This window comes from Lucilia sericata, unplaced genomic scaffold (genome assembly GCF_015586225.1).
Source record: "Lucilia sericata isolate MDLA Ls3-8-SP2 unplaced genomic scaffold, ASM1558622v1 Contig000117F_arrow, whole genome shotgun sequence".
Lineage (NCBI taxonomy): Eukaryota > Metazoa > Arthropoda > Insecta > Diptera > Calliphoridae > Lucilia > Lucilia sericata.
The window spans coordinates 252854-277178 of NW_023994149.1; the positions used below are offsets into that span (position 1 = coordinate 252854).

Consider the following 24325-nt stretch of genomic DNA (forward strand, 5'->3'; position numbering starts at 1 on the left):
TTGAAATCGGTCCATTATTTCAACTAGCCCCCATACAACCGTACCTTGGCACAAATATGATTTATATAAGTATAAATGACACTGCTGATTTTCGTAATGATCGGCTTTTATTTGACCCTAGCCCCCATACAAACCCCCCTTCAAAAAATGTCTTAAATGTCTAAAATTAACTTGTAACCATTTGTATCGCAATGAAACTCAACATAACTAACTGTTATTTAAAAATATATCCTTTTCCCAAATAGAATGAGTATCGGCCCATGTTTGACCTATACTCCTATATAATTATAAATATATTTATATATAGAAAATTGTTTTTTTTATCAATAAATTGCTTAAATACTTTGGAATTAAGGTAAAATTCAACATAAAAGTTTCTTTATGAAAAATTAAATTTTTTAAATATATTCATGGTGTAGGGTATTATATGGTCGGCCATGCCCGGCTATACTTTCCTACTTGTTATACCCTTCACCTTCGTGAGAAGGGTATATATAAGATTGTCATTCCGTTTGTAATTTCTATAATATAATTTTCCGACCCCATAAAGTATATATATTCTGGATCCTTATAGGTAGCGGAGTTTATTAAGCTATGTCCGTCTGTCCGTCTGTCTGTCTGTCCGTCTGTGTGTTTGTTGAAATCAGTTTTTAGAGGACGCCAGATATCGGCGAGATCCAAATCTTCAATAATTCTGTTAGACATGCTTTCGAGAAGATCGCTATTTAAAATCAGCAAAATCGGTCCATAAATATCGGAGATATGAGCAAAAATCCGAGACAACCTCTGAAAATTTCATTAAAAAGACAATTTTTTTTTCGTTTAGCGTTGTTGTTGTTCGTTTTGCTATTGCTATAATAATGATATAAACGGGAAAATTTTAAAGACACTGTGGTGAAGGGTATATAAGATTCGGCGCAGCCGAATATAGCACTCTTACTTGTTTTTTTATAAGAAAATCTTTATTTTGAATTGAGTTTGACCTTGATTTCGATCTATTTAAGCAATTTATTGATGAAACCCTAATTTTCTAAAAGAGGATTTATGTGGAAGTTAAGATCAAGAATAGGCCCATTGCAGGAATTCATTTTTATATAAGAGTTAGTTATGCTGAATTTCATCGCGATGCTAATGATTATAAATTATTTATGTATGGGGGCTTGAGTCAAATGAGGACCTATCATTATAGTGTTATTTACGCTTATATAAATACTTATATAAAACTTAGTTGTGTCAATTTTTAAAGATATCCTACTATATATAGTAGTAGACTTCGTTCTTGGACGGCAAAAAACATCTGGTCCAAATTTTATCAAAATAACTTGAAAATTACATGGACAAGGTTTACATGGACAGACAGCCGGACGGACGGACACACTCACTCAGCACCAAGGCATAATACCCTTTCCAATAAGGTGATGTTTATACCCACAAAATATTGGTCGTATTCCCACAAAAGTATATATATTCTGGACCCTTATTAGATTCTATGAAGATCTGCCTATATATGTCAATTTGTCTATTGATTATTTTCTATTAAAAAAATATTTGTTTAGAAATATCTTGGCCCACGATTGGACGTTATAGCGAGCTTTGACTTTAATGGTTACCAATAATTGAATAATTTAACAAGTTTTCATAATATTTATTTTAAAATAATAAAAATCCAAACTATTTTTCCATCATACTTAATTATATTGTCATTACAATAATTAGTTACGTATGTAGTGTTAACCAAAAATATTATTAAAAAATTTAGTTAGACGCGAAACGGAATTACACAATATTGCATGGCTTCCAATTTTAGCAGCTGTAGAGTTATAATCGCAGCAATACGATACGCCACTATTTAGGGACGGGTTAAATTCTAATTGCCTTGGACAGGCTGTGCTATTACAAAATGGTGGACTAATACTAGAATTTGTATTAAATTCATTATTTAAAGTAGCAAAAATATAACATTCATTCTTATATTTAACCACTTTATATAACCACAAGGGTATAGGATTCTTTTCGTTGGACATTAAGTACATGGGAATCTGCGTATTGTGTTCAGAGTGCGGTAAACTTAAAATACCAATTGAACCGGTAACAACTTCAGCATATGTATTCTTGACAGGTAAATTATGAACCCAATTTTCGATACGTTTCCAATTGCTACGATTACCGCCACGAAATTGTGGCATAACATTAACATACTTAAATGTTTCATCCATTTGGTCATAGGTAAGAAAATCTTGAGAATTAGCTAAATGTCCCCGATCCAATATCAATGTTTTTTCATTCGGTACATACGTTTGCTTAGAACCCAATAAACGCACAAATGTATTATAAATATTTTCAGCTTTAAAAGAAAGTTCACGTTCCCTCGACACTACATTACTTCTGCTAAACATTGGTCTGACATATGTAGAGGCAGCTAAATTAAAACCATATGCCTTGTGACGTGCATACAAAGACTGTTCATTCTGTGTACTATAGCAGACTTCATAGAGCGAAATTATACTTCCATCTGTCAGAGTGTAACGTACTTGATATAATTCTCCATTCAATTGACTACATGAGTTCTCATTTCCAATCTTTACAACATTTGCTTTAAGGCGCCTAGGACAAGTAAGATCATGAGTTTCTTCCTGCCAAATTCCACGATTACAATATATTCTTCTAACATTAGTCATTGCATTATTACATATTAAATATAATCTTTTTCGATCTTCAATATAATCCGTATGTAAAACATCCCAAGTGTTCGCTGTAGGTTTGGTGGCATAAATCCATTTTTTATCCATGAAAGCAGCATTTAATTGACAATTTTGTGCAAGTATTCCTAGTAAAAAGGATTAAGGTAATAAAATTCTTTGTATAATATTTTTGCACTAAATAATAATGATATACCTTCTATGATGATTAAGATGAAAAGTATTTGCAAAAACATTTTTTTCTTTTGTTTTTTTAATCCGAGACTTGTTGACTGCTGTGTGCTTTTAGAGCAAGTGTTTTTAAATTGAATATAGAGTAATTTATAAACTAATCGATTATTTAGTATAAGACTGATATAACTCAAAACTGTGTTAATGCTTATATAAATCTGTGTTGTGACGATTTCTAAAGAGATACTACAATATTTGTTGTATTTATGAGCTAAAAGCACAAGTCGGAAGGTCTGGTTGGATGGGGCCCGGTATAATAGTGGACCGATTTCAACCATTTTCAATAGAATTTGTCGTTTCATAAAAATATTGTGAAATTGCGGGCTGTAGCTTAGACACAAGGTTGACATGGACAGCCAGCTGGGCGAATAGACAGACGGGTGGACGGACATGTCGTAATCGATCCAGAAAGTTATTCTGAGTCGATCGGTGCCACTAGCACAAACGCATAATACCCTTCCCACTATGATGTAATTTTTGTAGTTAAAAAACCTAAATTTTGAGTTATGTCAGACTTGAAGCAAATAATCGAAATGTAGGCGTTTTTTATTTTCATTAGTATAAACATTTGAATGATAAGCTTTAACAGTTTACATCATCTAAACACATGTACACTGTTTGGTGTGAGTTTTAAATGAATTAAATAACAGCAAGCATTTTTTATCGCGGAAGTCACCAAGAAGCATCTTCAATACAATTGAACGAATAAATTGACCCTCATAAGTAAAATTGCTGTTAGCATTAAGAATTTTAAGGAACATTAATTTTATTTCAATTTAAATAGCAAATAATAAAACATCCCGTTTACTGTTTTAAAACAATCGTCCAAATCTGAAACCAGGGCGCTATCTGCTGGACAAAAACTTAACTTGAAAGCAAAACTCTTGAGATTGTTCATGGACTAAATGATATTATCACCAGTTATTGTTAAATAATTTGATAATGTTAATTTTTTTGCTAGAGCAGATAAATTAAAGTTTAATTGAATAAAATTTATTTGTTTTAAAAATTTTCCGCTAACAACATTATGATTTAACTCCTATTTTTAAAATATGAATTTTTAACTTTAAATCTTATTTATGTATGAAAAAGTTAGAATACAAAACAAAATGGAAGCTAATGGAAATCAACACAAAAAGGCTACAATTTATATTCAGCAGCCTTAAAAACTAAAAAAAAAACATATACTTCTTTTAAGTCATGCAGTCAGACATCTAGTGATTCAGTAAATGTAACAGCCAGTCATCTAGTCTTTCATATCTTTCAAGACTTTCTTATAATAAATAAAAAATACGCAAAGAAAACATCATTAACATGACATTACGAGTGTTTGGAATAAAACAGAAAAACTGAAAGTTGTGTGATAATTTATTTAGAAATTTTTTATCTACATAAACAATGCCAGTTAAAGAAATAAACAACAAAATAAGAAAATGTAAATTTTTATTAGCAGCACTTTTCCACAATCTCCAAAGACTGGAGACAATTTTCATTTTTTTTTCCTTTTGGGTTAGAAATTTACATTTTAAATGTATGCTGAAATATAGAAAAGAAAAATAATCGTGTATAAGTTTAAAACATTTTCTAAATATTTTTCTTACTTTGTATTTTTTTAATTTATGTATTTTAACACTTGTTGATTTTCTTATAGATGCCAGTAAATTTTTATTGTTGTTGTTGTTGTTTATGTTTCTTATACAAATGATTTTTTGTTTATTTTTACACTTAACGAGTCAAGAATCCAATGGATGTTTTAATGAAGGGTTCTTTAGAAACAAAAATACAAACAATAAACAAGTTCTTTTATAACAGGATATTAGAAAAAGAAAATGGAAAATTATGGGACAAGAACATTTTCTTTTTGTTTATCAAAATTAAATTAAATTTATTATTAAGTTTTCAAATAAAAACAAAAAGTGAGAACTCGTCATTTTTGACAGTTATATTAATGAAAAGTTTCTTCTTTGATTATTCTAGCTGAAAATCTAAGTTTAAAAAAAAATCTTTAAATTTAGTTTACACGTTTTAAAATGTCTTTTAGCTATTATTGGATAAGAACTTAATATCATATATTTCTAAAGTTTTGAATATGTATGTATTTAAATAAATAGATAATAATAAAACGATTCTTTCCCACAATCACAAGGTTTGTTGGGCAAAATTTGTATTATTATGAATAAATCCTATTTCTATAGTCTAGTCTATAGTCTAGTCTATAGTCTAGTCTATAGTATAGTCTATAGTCTAGTCTATAGTCTAGTCTATAGTCTAGTCTATAGTCTAGTCTATAGTCTAGTCTATAGTCTAGTCTATAGTCTAGTCTATAGTCTAGTCTATAGTCTAGTCTATAGTCTAGTCTATAGTCTAGTCTATAGTCTAGTCTATAGTCTAGTCTATAGTCTAGTCTATAGTCTAGTCTATAGTCTAGTCTATAGTCTAGTCTATAGTCTAGTCTATAGTCTAGTCTATAGTCTAGTCTATAGTCTAGTCTATAGTCTAGTCTATAGTCTAGTCTATAGTCTAGTCTATAGTCTAGTCTATAGTCTAGTCTATAGTCTAGTCTATAGTCTAGTCTATAGTCTAGTCTATAGTCTAGTCTATAGTCTAGTCTATAGTCTAGTCTATAGTCTAGTCTATAGTCTAGTCTATAGTCTAGTCTATAGTCTAGTCTATAGTCTAGTCTATAGTCTAGTCTATAGTCTAGTCTATAGTCTAGTCTATAGTCTAGTCTATAGTCTAGTCTATAGTATAGTCTAGTCTATAGTCTAGTCTATAGTCTAGTCTATAGTCTAGTCTATAGTCTAGTCTATAGTCTAGTCTATAGTCTAGTCTATAGTCTAGTCTATAGTCTAGTCTATAGTCTAGTCTATAGTCTAGTCTATAGTCTAGTCTATAGTCTAGTCTAGTCTAGTCTAGTCTAGTCTAGTCTAGTCTAGTCTAGTCTAGTCTAGTCTAGTCTAGTCTAGTCTAGTCTAGTCTAGTCTAGTCTATAGTCTAGTCTATAGTCTAGTCTAGTCTAGTCTAGTCTAGTCTAGTCTAGTCTAGTCTAGTCTAGTCTATAGTCTAGTCTATAGTCTAGTCTATAGTCTAGTCTATAGTCTAGTCTATAGTCTAGTCTATAGTCTAGTCTATAGTCTAGTCTAGTCTATAGACTATATACTATATAGTCTAGTCTATAGACTAGACTATAGACTAGACTATAGACTAGACTATAGACTAGACTATAGACTAGACTATAGACTAGACTATAGACTAGACTATAGACTAGACTATAGACTAGACTATAGACTAGACTATAGACTAGACTATAGACTAGGCTATAGACTAGGCTATAGACTAGACTATAGACTAGACTATAGACTAGACTATAGACTAGACTATAGACTAGACTATAGACTAGACTAGACTATAGACTAGACTATAGACTAGACTATAGACTAGACTATAGACTAGACTATAGACTAGACTATTGACTAGACTATGACTAGACCATAGACTAGACTATAGACTAGACTATAGACTAGACTATAGACTAGACTATAGACTAGACTATAGACTAGACTATAGACTAGACTATAGACTAGACTATAGACTAGACTATGACTAGACTATGACTAGACTATGACTAGACTATGACTAGACTATGACTAGACTATGACTAGACTATGACTAGACTATGACTAGACTATGACTAGACTATGACTAGACTATGACTAGACTATGACTAGACTATGACTAGACTATGACTAGACTATGACTAGACTATGACTAGACTATGACTAGACTATGACTAGACTATGACTAGACTATGACTAGACTATGACTAGACTATGACTAGACTATGACTAGACTATGACTAGACTATGACTAGACTATGACTAGACTATGACTAGACTATGACTAGACTATGACTAGACTATGACTAGACTATGACTAGACTATGACTAGACTATGACTAGACTATGACTAGACTATGACTAGACTATGACTAGACTATGACTAGACTATGACTAGACTATGACTAGACTATGACTAGACTATGACTAGACTATGACTAGACTATGACTAGACTATGACTAGACTATGACTAGACTATGACTAGACTATGACTAGACTATGACTAGACTAGACTATGACTAGACTATGACTAGACTATGACTAGACTATGACTAGACTATGACTAGACTATGACTAGACTATGACTAGACTATGACTAGACTATGACTAGACTATGACTAGACTATGACTAGACTATGACTAGACTATGACTAGACTATGACTAGACTATGACTAGACTATGACTAGACTATGACTAGACTATGACTAGACTATGACTATAATACTCAATTTATTACGTTTACATTTTCTAAAGTAACTGTGTCATTTTCTACAATTCTTAACCAGAGGTAAAAATAATATAGTTTTTACCCAATTATTTGTAATACTACTAATACTAAAATTTTACTATTTACATTTCATAAATATAGTAACTTTACTTTCCAAATACTTATAAATAATCCCTATCAATTATAGTGAGAACAAATATATTTCATCGTCCCCTAATATTACAACTTAAGGAAGAACAAATATCTAAATCCCCAATCCAAAGAATATGAAAATATGTTTTTTTAACTTCTTTTTTATTATAAAAATCTTCTTATATTTTTGTCAATATTTGTTGATTCTGGTTTATTTGTATGTAAATAAACTTTGACTATAGATTTTGATTTGAAAACAAACATTTTGAATAACAAGAAAACTAAGCCTTAGGAAAAGTAACAAATTTATATCTTATGTTTTTTTTTTTCTCTTTTACAGATTTCCTTCTTTTCGGTTTTGGAGGTCAGATTTGAAGTAACAAAATAACACTAAACTAAAATCCTACAAAATGGGTAAGTAAAACCAACGTAATAAGTAGATAAAACAGTGTTTATATAGTTATTGTCATGATATCGTCGTTATAGGTTTGTCGTTTTTATAAATTTTTTATATTTTATATGTATATTATTAAATATTAGTTACTTAGTTTAAAATTAGAAACACATTTTTATTAGACCGGTTCTCTTAATACAGAGTGAAAATAAAATTATCAATGTTGTAAAAAATTTTTTAATCAGTAATTTTTAAATTGTCTGCCCTCCTAATATTAAGGGCTTAATAAGGTTAAACCTTAATTGATTACATAAAGACGTATGATTTATATGATTTCTGACAACAAATCAAATATTACACATACGTAACCAAACAAATACCAGTTAAATAAATGCTTATTGTTTGAGTGTTAAAGTTTATGACAACTTATGTAATTTAATGATTTTTAAAAATGTTTTTAGTTTAAATTGTATGTGCAATTTACGTTTATAATTTTTGCTATAAATTATACAGCATTATTTATGTGATTTATAATTTTCTTTGTCTATTTTAAATAATCATATTTATTATTTACCATTTTTTAAATTAAATTTTTTTTAATTGTTTTTAAATTTAAATTCTATAGTTAGTTTCATCACAAAAACATTGCGTTTACAAAACGTGACAGTATTATAATTAGAATTTTATACAAATTTAAAATATTTTGTTGTCTTGCGTAAAGGGAATAACAGACTTTTAAAGGAATGTTTTGGTAGGAAGAAAGTTGATTTTAAATACTAGCTAATACATTTTTATTTGGTAGATATTTTAAAATTGTAACAACTCTAGAGGAAACAACCCAATTTATTGTATACCTTTCGAACTTAGTTCTTGTTTAAAGACTAATTAATGGCAACTAAATGGTATCTTTTATAAGACAGTGAAACAATTTTGTGCATTTAGTTTGAATATAGTGGCCTAGGTGTTTTACTTCGGATTTTATGCATTACTAGCTATACCCAGTGTGCTTTGCTACCCTAAAAGGAATATGTATAAATAAAACCAAACGATTTTGAAGATTCTAACTACAATAGTTTTCCAGATTTATAATATGTTACATATGAGAGATGTCAAGCAAATTATTGCAAATTCGCCAGTTTCTATCTATCGCCAATTTTTATCTATCTAAAAAAATTTGAATAATATAAGAGTTTCCAAGATGCACGAAATTTTGTATTTAATTTATATATGTTGTGCCAAGCCTCCCATTGAAAGCCCGCCCGTTATGCTCTAATTGTTCACATGAATTTCAAAGTTCTTCATGTAAAATTTGAAGATTCTAGGAGGTGCCAAGTTCCCCATTGAAAGTCCGCCCGTTATGCTCTAAATATTCACATAAATTTCAAAGTTTTTCATGTAAAATTTAAAGATTCTAGCTCTAATAGTTTCTCAGATATACGAATTTGTCTATTTGATTCATATGGGGGCTTCAAGACCCCCTAGATAAAAGTCCGCTTTCCAAAATGTTCAGATGAATATTTAAGTTCTTCGTGCGAAATTTGACGAATTAAGTTCCAAAGATGTTAAAGTTATTCGTGCAAGATTTGAAGATTCTAACTGTAATAGTTTCCAACATAAACATATTTTTGTATTTAATTTATATGTGAGGTGCCACGCCCCCTAATGCTAGTCCGCCTACTTGTTGTCCTAAATAATTATATTGACACTAAAGTTGCTCCGACAAAATTTGAGGACCCTAACTGTTATATTATATAAAATATACGCATTTAATATTTTCTTAATATGGGCTCCTCGCCCACTTGGAATTTCAAAATAAAAAGTAGCCTATTACCTATTCCAGACATACAAGAATACGCTGTGAAAATTTGAATAAAATCGGTTCAGCCGCTTAGTAGTCTATAACGTTCAAACATACAAACAAACACACCTCCATTTTTATATATATAGATAGAAGATAGATAGATACATCCTCCTATCATCTAACCTAGTTTGAATATCACCAGGAAAAGTTTATTTAAGGCAATTGAAAAATATGGACATAAACATAATAGACTTATATTACTGAGTCCTTTGCTATTGAAGAATGAATTACTTTATATTTCTTTTTAAAAATTATACGTACAATTGAATTACAAATAAAAATAATTTATGGAAATTTCTATTTCTAATTTTAATAATTTAAATAACAATTAAATGGTTGCATGTGTATATATTATGTAGGCAGTGTTGACAAATGAAGAGAAAATTCCCTTTTAGTAGTTTTTTTTATTTTGTCAAAAATTTATAATTCAATATTTTAAGTCGTAGAATTTTTATTTTATTTACATCTCATCGTAGAAATTTTTTAAACAAAATAAGAATTTTCAAAAAATGTTCAGGCAACACTGTATAAAAAATTTATTACAACTTTTGATGAACTAAAAAAGTTATCACTCTTAATTGACTTACATAACAATATCATATATTATGCTAAATAAATTTACTAAACAGACTTAACCAGAGTAACAGTAACCAATAGCCCCTTCGACTTAGCACAAAAAGCCCCAACAATTTAAACGTTGTGTTAAAAAATATTTAATTTTATTAAATATTAAAAACAAACAAATCTCTCTTGGGATTTCAAATTTATAAAATTGTTTTCACTCATCACTGGCTTTTTATACTAATTTAATATTTTCCAAATAACAACATTTAATTTTAAAAATTAAGTATATTTATTATTCACTGTCACAATTTGCGATGTATAATTCCAAGTCCCCAGTTTCATTTAAATGCAATTTACATATTTATAAAATACTTATACTCCTTACACTTGTGGTCTCCTTAGGTATATGTAAATATTAGACCTGCTCATCGCAATTAGATTTCTTTAGAATAATGTAAAATTTGTGGTTAAGCAGTCAAACATCAATATTGAAATTAAAATAGATAGATATTTATGATAGGTAGATATATATTTATGATTAATTGAATGAATAAATAGTTATTATATTAAAATAAATATTGATATCTTTATAACCATCTACCAATTTTTTATGCAGCAGTCCTAAAATAATGCTCATTTGCCGCTAGATCCGCATAAATCAAAATTTTCGGTTCTAAATCTGGTTACAACAAATGATATTTCCGAATGCAATGTTTCGATAATCTATATATATGTACATATGTATAAAAGAGTAGCGTTACTGACTGACTCATTTATCATCGCACAGCCCAAACGGCTGAACCTAGAATCATGAAATTTTGACAGTAGATGTGTTTTTGCCTTTGTAAATCTACTAATTTTTGGATTTAGAGCTAAAAAAGAGAAAAACGGGTAAAACAGGTTTTCTTAATTATCTTACCTAATACATATTAGTGATACAAGACAAATTTTAAATGCACCTGTATCTACTCCTAAAATAAGCAGATGGGTGTCTGGTACTTTTTGGAAATTCGTACTTTTAAGGGGTGAGAATGTGTAACAAAGGTGATTTTGGTACCTTTTTTGGCCCTTTATAACTTTTTTACTAATAAACAAAATAACATTTTTGTAAATATTTTGAATATATCTCCCAAAATTAGGAGACACCTGTTTCGCACTTTTTTAAAATTCAGCCCTTTTTGGGTGTAAAAGGGAGAAAACTGTATTTTTGGCACTTTTTTTTAGCACATTAAGAGAATTTTTTCGATTTATTAAAGTATTCCTATTAAATTACGGACTAACTCTGTAATATTTGTTGAAACAAAATTTTTGCTATTACACTGGCGAAAAAAGTACCAAAAAGGGCAAAAACGGGAAATTTAATTTTATTCAAACTCAATTTTTATAAAATTTGAAAAAGTAGTTTATTTACTTACACAAAATAAGCTGTTGGTATATTATTTTGGAATTCGAGTACTAAGGCCTATATCGAACCAAATTCGAGTAAATTGTTTGGTACTTTTTGAAAGCAAAATTTTTCGAAATGAATGAAATATTTGAATCGTTTGAGTTTTATGTGTGATATAGAGATTTAAATACCGAACATTTTATTAACTTAATTCTCAAAAAAGTATATTTCTAAGCGAAAAGGGGAAAAATTTTACTATTTTTATTAGTACTTTCCATTATCTTTCCACTTTTGATACTTTTGCTTTCTTCAAATGGTACTTAATTCTAATATGTGAGGTATAAATATGAGTGTATGCCCACATCTAATGGCTAAAAGTTAAGTTATCACAATATTTGTATAAATGTTATAATTATGTGACCTTTAACCTCCAATATCTCATTTGATTTACACGACGTCGTTGACTTTTATTCCCTTATAAAATATCATAATATAAAACTGTCAATATTTACTTAGCTATCCAAAATTCTTTAGCCAACTCAAAATTTCACAGGACTAGGGCAAAGACGATTGTATTTTAGTTGCAATTACTTCACCATCCCAGAAGCAATAAAAAGGCAGAAGTATAATTACCTAATTGTAAACGAAATTTGATATAATATTTTTTATTTTCATTACTTTAGCTAAACATTTTCAAAAGTGTAATAGAAAGAGTTTAAACAAAATCATTATTCAGAACCATAATTTTTGAGTTATGACAGACTTGTTGCAAATGCATGAAATAATAAGTACGTGTTGATGATTTCTGTCAGTCATAATTTATATTAAACTTTTATTTGCATTTTATTTGTACATTTAAAAATTTTCATAATAATAAAATGCTCGTTTATGAATATCCTGTCACAAAAAGATTTGCACAGAAAAAGTTTAAGATAGAAATTTTACGTTTGTAATTTTTGGATTATTTAAAATGATAAGTAGCTTTATTGAAAAACATCATTTGTATGGTTATTGTACCCCTTACAGATATACATGTATGTATAAAAGGGTCCATCCAGCATGCTGGCACAATAATTTGATTGAGCTTTCATGTTCGGACCATATATCACTTGATTGTGCCAGCATGCTGATGTTGCGTATGGGCCCTTTAAAGCGAATATTGAATATGTTTATGAGTATTTATGAAAATCAATGTCACAATAGCTCTGTCCGCCATTCAATTTAAATAACATTCTCTTTTGATAAAAATTATTAGGGAAATGTTGAAAAATTTTTTTTAATTTAGAACAAAGTTGGCATATAATGTTGATTTTGTTAGAACATTTGAATTTATAGTTCTCAAACATCCAGATCAAACTATTTTTCATGTATGTATTTATATTTCACAACTGCACCTCTTACAAAGAAAAATATAACAAAATTTTCTGATATACTGATTGATTATAAAGGAGTTCATGTGTATTTTCATGCACTACGTCTCAGACAAAAACATTTGCATTTTAATAATGTAAGATTTTACTCCTAAGGGTGATTAACATTTCTTTTTATACAAATATTTATCCAGAGCTCATAAGTATGTTTGTATGTTCCTTTGGAAATTTAGGATTTATGTATTTACATACATATGTATGTATGTTTGTACTTTTGTGTATTAAGATGGATTTATAATTTTCGGAAAAATTTACTTGCTTTTTTAAGTATAATACTTCATGTTCATGTACCTCATTATCGATTATATTATTTTGAAATGTAGCTTTGTTTTGCAAAATAATAGGATGAGATTTGGTTATTTAAATTAAATTTTTAGGAATACAATTACTTTACTCATTCCTTTCTAGGACAGTATTTGAAAGAGAACATATTTTAAATGTCATTTTCACAAAACTTTTTTATAGATACCTTTCGCTTTAGACGCTCATCTATATCCCGTTTTGGGTCTATCGGTAAAAATGAGCCCTTAATCGTAGTCGATGAATCACAGATAGTTGAAGAAGATGATCAGGAAAGTTCAGAGACGCCATCACATAAAGCCAGCTTGGACATAGACTCACCAGTCAATCCATATCTACTTTCGCCATGGCGTGACCCCAGAGAATCACGTAAGCATTCTCTGCCATCACAACAGGTTACCGAGGGTATAACGGCCAGTCAGGTAAGACGTCTTTCAGAACGAGGTGGAGAGGGTTCTGGACCCTCACCTAAGGAAGCCGCTTTCCTAGCAACACTCTCACAAGCGCCTGCACCATCGGGTAGACGACATTCCGTTGTTACTATATCCAAGGTGCCAGCAACGATATTTGGACGTTCTCGTCGTGAATCGGTGGCAGCATTTCCTTCTAACAAGTGAGTTGGGGAAGGGGGTTGGTTGGTTTTTATTTGGCTTTATTACCAATTTTCATATATCTCAACCTTTTTTCCATCTCACCAGCCGCATTCTAAACTCGAGGAGGGAGAGCAACACCTCAACTGGTCCACCATCTACGGATCCAATAGGTAGTATACATAATTTACAATTGGACATCATGGATGATATTGTACAATCTCGTAAAGCACGCATGAAACTTTGGACAACGAGCAATGAGAAAGTCTGTGAAGTGGAAACTCTTACAGAGGGCGGCACAACACCGCAACGCTACACCAATCGTCGTTATTCCGAATGTGTCTCTGGTCAAGCTACACCATCGCCCAACTACCGCAGAGCCTCCGAACTTCCCGCCAGCATTTCACCCTGTGTTACACAACCCACCAGCAATCGTTCGTCCACCAAACGCAGCAAGGGCACTGGCTTATTGGGCAGCCGAACAGATATTACTTCTATTTTCAGTTCCCTAACATCATCGGCTATTGAAATACACAAGTGTGAAGACACACCTCCTTCTTCTGCGGCAGGAGGAGCTAAGTCTAAAACTAACTTAACCACCACTCAGACAGCAGCTAGCAGTTCGAATCTCCTAGATCCCAATGCAGGACGCTCAACCCGTTCGAACAGTTTCGATGTCTCCATACTCAACAATGCAAAACAAATGGTAAGTGATGCTCAGGATAATAGTTCAGCTGCTATTTCAGGATGGTTTGCCCAGCGTCATGAACCCATGGCACGCAAAAAGAGTATAAGAAGTAAGAGTACAGCCATGGCACTCTCCAAAGAAATGATTGAAAAGTTACAAACCAAAGATCCATTGCGTGAGAGTAAACCTAAATTGAAACCACGTAGCAAACAGAAAAGTTGGACGGATCACACCAAGGGGACCATAGTAGATGCAACCGTTATTGGCTCAGCCATAGAAGGATTTTTACGTAAAAATTCCGCTTCTGGACCTTCGGGCAGTGAAGCTGCCTCAACATCTCGTTCAAAATCTACAAAAGGAGCCGTACCCAAAGATTATGGCTCGTCACGACGCACACGTACAACACCCCAAGCTCAAGCTGCTAATGCAGTACGTTCTACTTTAAATTGGTTCGGTAAGGGCGATGAGGACGATTCCAAGGATACCTGTGATGCTTCACTTTGTTCTACATTAAAGGATTTATTTGTTAAATAATTACCGGGGAATTCTTTATTTCGATTAAAATAATTTTGAATATTTTACTATCTTAACACTCGCTCTAATAACCAATTACTTTTCAACCAATTTTTTAAGGGTAAGTTAAGCGGTAAGTTAAGTTCAAATTTTATTTTCTTAATATTGTGTATATCCTTCCTATTAAATTAAAAATAAAAATGGGTCCGGCAATAAATGTGAATGATTGAAAGCTTTAGCATAATTAAACATTATAATAAATGTTTAGTCAAAAACACAAAAACATAAGTACGAATTAAATTAGTTTATAATTAATGTATAAGAATAAACTACATAAATACATATTTTTCATATAAGAAACGAAGAAAGAATATTTTTCAAAATCATATTAAAAGTTGTTTACTATTAGTATTATACAAATTTATTGTTAAAAAAAATCATATGAAAACATGAAAACTAGCAACTTAATCGCATTAAAATTGTTAATATGTCTGTAGTTTCAATTTTTAATTCTAAGAAACATATACATACATACATTAGTATTAATACATAGTAGTAGCATGTAAAATTATAAACATGAACCAAAACACTATTAATTGCACAGTGTTTGTAATTGTCTTTGTTCTTTAAAAATAACTATGTGGAATTGCAGTGTAAGAATTTCTACGATCACATACACAAAATTTATTTCCTTTATTGTCAAAATACGTTATGGTGAATAGCCAATTGAAATTATCTAATTCAGAACAAAGCTACTGATGGAAGAGGGATAGAACCGATCTTACTGTACCAGTTCATTGACTGGTTATTAGTTCATAGACTAGTTAATGGACTAGACCGTAGAATTCTTAAAGGTGCCAGTATTCTAGTTTAATATCAAGTACATTGGTAACTCCACTGATTTGTTAAAAAACTACTCAATATATGGGTTATTAGTCCATAGACTAGTAATGGTAGACAAGACAATAGAGTAGTCGATGAACTAACTAGTAAATGTAGTCCTGGCAAAAATCTTAAAATAACATTATTAAAGTTTTTTGAAAGGGATTTATAGCCAATTATCTAGAGCATCTGTGGTTCGAATCCTAGTTTGATATCAGTAGTTTTTTTTCAGAAAGTACTATAAAATAACTTATTAATTGAGCTTTGAGTTTAAGCCCGGAAAAGTCGGGTAAAGCACATTTGTAACTAGTTACTTTTTGAGAGTATTCGAACAAAAATAATTAGTTATTCACCCCAAAAGCAACTTCATCTTTGCTTCAACATTACTTGCCTGGTTACCGGGTAAGTAATGTTTTTCCTTGGGTAGTAAATAGACTATTATATATACTTGAAAATAGAGTAGTTATTTGACCAGTCGATTGAGAGGAAGAAGTCGAAGTGCTTTACGTGAACACTTGCCGTGTTGGCCTTATTTCACGGTGGTACTTTTCCAATCATAGGGTGAGCGGATTAGACGACTTATACGCCGATGGCAATTTTTATACATAGATCTGCCTGGCCATGTCCAAGTACTTTGCTCAAGTACTCGAGCTATCTAATTTTTGACCATTGCTGCATCGTTCCTTATCTTCCGATATGCCTCTGTTGAGTCGGCAACAGCACCTAGAGACGTATTCGGTAGACCGAAACACGAAACCATCAATTAAGCCGAGGATTTCTTTTACTGACAGAGAACACATTGTGGTAAATCTGGTACGAACAAAGTAAACTCTGAACATACCCGAACAAGGAAGAAAAATTCAATGGTATAACTGGTATAAGATACTTTTCATCGAACACCATTCAACCCAGCACACTTCCGATTCATCCGACACACTCTCTCTAGGTATACGGGTGGGAATGGTCCGTATACCCCTACCCGTATCTTATACACTTACCACCAAATCATTTCCAACGCCTCTGTTGAGTAGGTAACAGCACCTAGAGACGTTATCGGTAGACCGAAACACGAATTCATCAATTAAGCCGAGGACTTTTTACTCACAGAGAACACATTGTGGTAAATCTGGTATGAACAACCAATCAACCCAGCACACTTCCGAATCATCCGACACACTCATTAAGAAAAACATCCGACACACTCACTCTAGATATACGGGTGTATACCCCTACCCGTATCTTATACACTTAACACCAAATCATTTCCAAAGCCTAGTCCGACAGGAACTCTTCTGCAGGGTATCTGTTGTCCAGAATTATAGACTTTTTAGTGCATCAGTCTTTTAAACGACATTATCTTCCCTCGAATTTGGATTTAAACCACAGCCACCACGATAGAGCTCTCCAATAAATGGGACAAGACAAAGACCGAGACTAAGCCCTGTGGGCTTTCGATTCCCCTGGTACCAGATTATGGGGTTCTCTGGTTCAACCCCATGTCTAAGATTCTAAGACCACATATCAGTAACGCTCTGAACATATTTAGATTACAATTGTTTACTTATAATGAGAATTTTAATGTTAATAGATCAGTCTATAGATTGATAGTGGACTATTCAATAGGCTAGTTAAAATACTAAAAAAAGAGTAGTAAATATAACCGATTGGGATGACTAATCAATATAATAGTTGGTACTATATTCAATAAACTTGTCAACAGACTTGTTAAAGCTAGTCAATAGATTAGTAAATAGACTATTTAATAGACTAGTCGATTGAATAGTCAAAAGACTAGTCATTAAACTAGTATGTACACAAGTCAGTAGACTAAGTAGATCATTTATTGACTAGTAAATAGACTAGTTCATAGTTCAGCTCCAAACGTAATTACATTACAGTTTTTTGCATATAAACTAAGTTTGAATTGTAATCTTAACAGCAATTATCCTCTTAATTTTTAAAGCAAAAAAAGAAATTATAACCACTGTGCATTCCCATGATATTAAGAGTATTAATGTGAACTTGTTGTATATTTAACAGGCTCGATATCGTTACAAATCACCTCTACCACAAAAAAATTTTGATTTTTTTCTTCTGTGAAATAATTTTATACCATACAAAAGGCCTCTTTATAGGGAGCCGTTTCAATATATAACAAGTTTCCATAACAAACAGTTAATTGTTAAATTTATTATAAATAAAAAAATTCTCAAAACAGCAATATTAAAAATGCAACTAAATAAACAATAATATAAAAAAAAAAACCTAAAATAAAATTCCTAATTTTTTTTATACCTCAATGTTTGCTACCAATCAGAAAAAAAGTTAAAGAAATAATTGAAAAAAATTTGTATGTCTTACATTTGTTAAAAAACTTAAAGAAAAAAAATTTATATCTCGATGTGAATGTTTGTTAACAATATTTAAAACAAAAAACCAAAGGAACAAAAACAAATTTGTTAATATACATAAGAAATGCTGATTGTAGCAAGATCATGGAGAGATATAATGACTGTTAAACAAAAAAAAATCCCAATAAAAACTCAAAGCCAAAGAGAAAACTTTTCATAATTTTTTTAAATGTTCGCTTTTTCTCAAAATTAATTAAAGCAAAATAAACAATAAAGTTGCAAACATTGAATAATAAAATTAAATTAAAATAATAAAAATTGAATATAACATAAATAACAGTTTAGAATCAATCAAATGCAATGTAAAGTTAACTAAAAATTTGTAGAAAACTTACACTCACACACAAATATTAAATAACCACCAAATTATATACAAATATACATATTTGACAAAAAAATATTATAAATATAAATACAAAATAAATATAAAAATGTTGCCAAATTTTTAGAAAATTAACAAAAAAAAATTATAAATAGTTACCTGAAAATATTTATAAATGTTAAAAATTTATATTTACTAAAAATCTATTTGAAAAACAACTGCACAGTGTATAGAAATTTAAAGAAAATGCGTTAAAATATATTTAAATAAAACCAAGACAATACCAAAAATTTCCTTTTCTAATTTTGTAATTGTGTTTATTTCTATAATTGTCCTTAAATCGTATTTATATTATAAATGTTGTTTAAATAGTCCATTACCAAACTAAAGCAAATTAAAACATATTTATAATATCAACAAACATACATAAGTATATATTTTTCTAATATCTTACGGATTATAAATCTTTAAACGTAAATAAATAACAACAAAATTATTATAATCATATTTAATGTTCTTAACAATCAAATATTGAAAATATTAAATTTCTAACACTACTATACTTTAAACAACAAAAATTTTCTTTATTTTCTACTTGCCATTTTTTCATGACTTTTGAAATACAACTTTTTTAAAAAAAATTTCCATTTGGCATATTTTCAAAATCAATAACATAAAATTTTTCAATATGAGTTAATTAAACTACAAACCAGTGTCTATTAAACAGTCTTTTACTATACCCTACACCACTTTATTGGGGAGGGTATATTGGTTTTGTGCTCATGTTTGTAACGCACAATAATATTGGTCCTATACCCACCTTAAAGTATACCAATCGGCTTAGAATCATTTTCTGTGTCGATTTAGCTATGTCCGTCTATCCATCCGTCTGTCTGTCTGTCAGTCTGCCTGACCGTCCGTCCGTCCATGTATACCTTGTAATCAAACTACAGATCGCAATTTAAAAGATAATTCAATGAAATTTGGCAGAGACGAAGCTTATGGAAAATGGTTAACATAGGTCCATTATTTTACCTAGACCCCATGCAACTGAACCCGCCGAAAAGATCTTTAAAGTTTATAATTATATTTAATGTACTCGTATCTCGACAAAAAAGCTGAAAAACCAAGTTCTATACTGGCCTTGATGACCCTCATGAATTTTATAATTATAGGGCCTCATTTGACCCTAGCCCCTACACAAAGCCCCCTTCAAAATATGACTTAAATGTCCTCAATTTTATTCAACAATAAATGTCTTAAGTATATCTGAGGCAAGGTACAATTCAACTTAAATGCTTTTATAACTGGTGTGGGGTATTATATGGTCGGCCTCGTCCGACTATAATTTCTTACTTGTTTTACATATATACGTACCTGGTACCAAATTGACACCAAAGAGTTTATAATTTTTTAATAACATCAGTTGTCAAAATGTATACATACGTACGACAACACTGTGTAATGCAACGTTGTCAACATTGCAACAATTCGTTATCGGAATCTAAATTTTATACACATCCGTTGTCTAAATGTTAACAAACGTGGTAAGCTCACGATTGGCAACGGATTGTGTGTCAATAGTGAGCTTACCACGTTGCTAACATTTAGACAACGGATGTGTATAAAATTTAGATTTCGATAACGAATTGTTGTAATGTTGTCAACATTACATGGTGTTGTCGTACGTATGTATATACTTTGACAACGGATGGTATTGAAAAATTATAAACAGTTTGGTGTCAATTTGGTACCAGGCATGTATATTTCTTTTTCCCTCTGTGTATGTTTATAATATTAGTTTATATTTAGTAAATGAGCTAAGTCCCTTTTTAAAGAATTTCGCAAAACACTTAAGCAATTATAAAATTATTTTGTCACAGTTTAAAACAACAAAAAACACATTCATAAAATTTCCTTGTTTAAAGTATTGTAGATGTGTAAAAAAACTCTAATTAATATCAAAAAGAAAATGTTTGTCCTTTAAATAAAATTTACCTCTTGAGCCCACTGTACCTTAATGATAAAAAAATGAAAAAGCAAAAACTAACTAACTTGAAAACTTAATACAAAAACATGTAAAACTACAAATGTAATAAATGTTTAAAAAACATTCGGTTTATTGTTTATAAACAATATTTTTAGAATTAAATGCAAAACTAAAAAACCAAAAATCAACCACATTTTTGGTTGATTATGCTCTTTTTGTAAAAAAAACGCCAATTAAGTTTGAGTAGTAAAATAAAAAAAGGGGAAAAAGAGAAAATACGCATATTACCATTTAATTAACAAAATACAACATATAAATATACATATTAGCATATTTTATTAAAACATAAACAAAATAAAGGTATTAAAAAACATAAAACAACAAAACAAGCAAATTGTTAGAAAACAACTAAAGTTAAGTTTATTATAATTACAAAAAAAAAAAAATAATAATTATATTGTACATTAAACTATTTGAATTAGAGTCATGATAAAAATGTAAATTTGAATAAAATAATAATAACAAAAAAAAAACTAATAAATTTAGAAATTTATGTTGATGATGAAAAGAAAAATCATATTAATAAAATAACACAAAAAAGATTTACTACTATCTTTCTCTCTATTATATGTGTAAATAAAAATATTTATGTGTTTCATTTCAAAAGTTTATTTAGATTAATAAAAGGTAAGTGAAATTCCTTGTATTTTATTCTATTTGATGGTGAATATTATTTATTTGCGTTTTATACGATAAAACAAAATTTAGAAAAAAAAAACAATAAAAATTTAAAGTGTTACCTATTTGAAGATCAAACTCCCTGGTTGAAATAATTAAAAACTTTTAATTGTACAGTTTTTCTTTCAACAACTCCCGCTGAAGGAGTCTACAAAATCATGTTTCGAAGGATGTGAAGGTTTATTGGTTCTAAGTTCCACCTCGTACAAAATTCGTAAACTTTCCATGGATATTTATGCGAAAATAGTTATATCAGATGAAAAGTTAGGACTTCAGCTATTAGTTTATTAAATTCCTTCGAAGTAGTCGAAAATGGCAAATACACATTTTTACGCCTATTTTTCATACCGAATAGTGGTCGTGGCAATTTTTATACCCACCACCACCATCAATAGTGTTAGATGGTATATATAAGTTTGTCATTCTCAAAAAAGACTCAAGAAAGTATATATGTATGTAAATGATTGGTACTGGTTGATTTAACTATATCCGTCTGTCCTTCGGTCCTTTTTTTCATAAATTCTGTCTGTCCACACATTTGTTTCTCTACGAAAACTTGATCGCTGTGGAAAGTGTCGAAATCGGTCCAAAAATTCCTATACCTGCCTTAAAAATGTACATATTCCCCGAAAATTAATTTATTGTTAATAACTTCTTTCAGAATCTACAAAATTTCACAAATTTGAAATTTATATAAATGGAATTCATATGAAAAAAAATTTTTTTTCTGCATCGATCCATAATTGGCAATAGCTCTCATACAAGGTCCCCTCCCAAAAATCAAAAAAATACCCATTACAAAATAATGCTATCCATATATAATTTGGCACAAATAAAGCTTTTTAAAATTTTTCACGATCGGTCTATAATTGCTGATAGGTCCGATACAAGCTACCCTTTTGAAAATTGCTTAAAGGCATATTGTCATTACAAATGATATAGATACAAAATTTGGTAAAAATATTGTTTTTATATATGAGGTCGCCTCTCGAAAACACATTACCTCATAATTATATCTATACAAAATAGGATATTTAAGATACATCTCAGCCGAATAAAGCACTCTAACTTGTAATTTTTTAAAAGTTATGCAACATTTTCTTCTTTACACACACACAACATTTCATTGAATTATCTTGAAGAACAACCGAGATATTACAGACATCTTAGTTGTTCTTCAAGACAAAGTTTGAAATCTTATAACTCGAGAAATGTGGGATGTTTGTTTTATGATTTCAATAATTAGATTAATAAATTCATTCTGCCATTAAGAGTTGTTGTTGTTTCATCCCAACTAATGGGTACTTCTTCCTTTTTAATACACACACAAAATTTTATTTAATTTTCCTCAAGAACTACCGAGATATTATGCAAAATCTAAAAGCGTCATTGACCCACAATCATCAGGTTGGTAGTAGGTGGATTTTTGCACACTCTCTTCCCAACGTAATATATCTAGAAAACTACTTAAGGTCTTTATGTGAATGTATCCGGCAAATCGGCTAAAAACTGAAATTTATAGTCAAGACGCGTATATCGTAAAACCCATAAAGAAATGGAAGTCAGAATAAAAGTGTTGAAAAAATATCGACTATTATCGGATTAGGAGCTCGGTTTAATCTTAAACAGTTACGAACGTTAATTTAAGAGTGTTGGTTCCTGTGTTGGTTCCACAAAAGAGTTACATAACTAAGAGTTTAAAAGTTTGAAAAGTGTATATTTTCTAAGTAGTTACTAAAATTGCTTCGAGCTTTTTCTAAAAGAAATATTCTGGGACTTATAAAATTCTTAGACCATTTGGCCATGTCCGTCCGTCTGTATGTTGAAAGCACAATAGAGACCACAAGAAAGGAGCTAGAGGATTGAAATTTCGCTCAGATATTCTCGATTTGTTTGCTATTGGAAATGAACATGATTGTCCCAAGATTTCATCTTGCACCTATTCAAGTTGATTCCCGGAGTATAGTTTAAATATTCATAAATAAGTTAATTACAAAGCAATCGTGATAAAATTTGGTACAAGTTAGTTTTATGCATCCAGAAATTATATTGTGATATATTGACATCGGATCATAATTAACCCTACCCGCCATATAAGGTCTCCTTCAGAAAATGTCTTTAAAGCTCATAATATAATATATATATAATAGCTTAACAATAGCAGTGTAGTGACCAAATTTGACATTCATAAACAAATCTCAAGTCATAAGGATCGGCTAATAATTGACCATACACCCCCTTCAAAAATTATTTTAATCCCCATAATCGGGTTAATAATAACTGTATAGAGACGAAATTCGACACAAATAAATTTTAAAGGATTAAAAATCTCTATAAAATTGTATATAGATCGGCTAATAACTGATCCTACACCCCATATGGGACCTCCTTTATAAAATGACCTTAGCGCAAAAAACTGGCTTTAAATAGCAGTATAGTGACGACATTCGACAAAAACAAGTTTTATACAAACAAAAATCTTTATCAAATTTTATAACGATCGGTTCATAATTGACCATAACACCCAAATGAGGTCCCCTTATATAACTTAGACGCTCACAATTAATAGTAACAGTATAGCGAAATTCGACATAAACAGGTTCTATAAGAACAAAAATCTCGGCGAATATATACTCTTACTTCTTATTTTTGAACTTGTTCCGCTATAGCGATTTTTATATGTTACACAAATAAGATATATCTGTTACACATATGTATATAATTTGTTTGTAATAAATATACTTTATTTTAATTTAAAAATTTGACTAAATTGCACTTTTTATATAAAATCTAAAAAGTTGAAGTATTTTCTTTTTCGTAAATTCGTATTTAAGTTTTTTTTTTTTC

General features: G+C 30.2%; 2 protein-coding genes across 2 annotated transcripts in view; one reads left to right on the forward strand and one right to left on the reverse strand.

Annotated features, from left to right (window-relative positions):
* Window positions 1-17014, forward strand: part of LOC119600590 — a 75164-nt gene extending 58150 nt beyond the window's left edge. Inside the window, exons 3-5 of the mRNA XM_037950918.1 lie at window positions 7749-7822; window positions 13510-13957; window positions 14043-17014. Of these exons, the coding sequence (XP_037806846.1) occupies window positions 7819-7822; window positions 13510-13957; window positions 14043-15156 (1566 nt within the window). The 5' untranslated portion in view covers window positions 7749-7818 and the 3' untranslated portion in view covers window positions 15157-17014. The remainder of the gene's footprint in view (window positions 1-7748; window positions 7823-13509; window positions 13958-14042) is intronic.
* LOC119600591 lies at window positions 1625-2989 on the reverse strand. The gene is made up of 2 exons (XM_037950919.1): window positions 2896-2989; window positions 1625-2827 (listed from the first exon to the last, which is right to left on the reverse strand). Exons 1-2 carry the CDS (start codon window positions 2933-2935, stop codon window positions 1731-1733), a joined length of 1137 nt encoding a protein of 378 aa, XP_037806847.1. The 5' UTR covers window positions 2936-2989; the 3' UTR covers window positions 1625-1730.
* Window positions 17015-24325: the final 7311 nt, after the last annotated feature.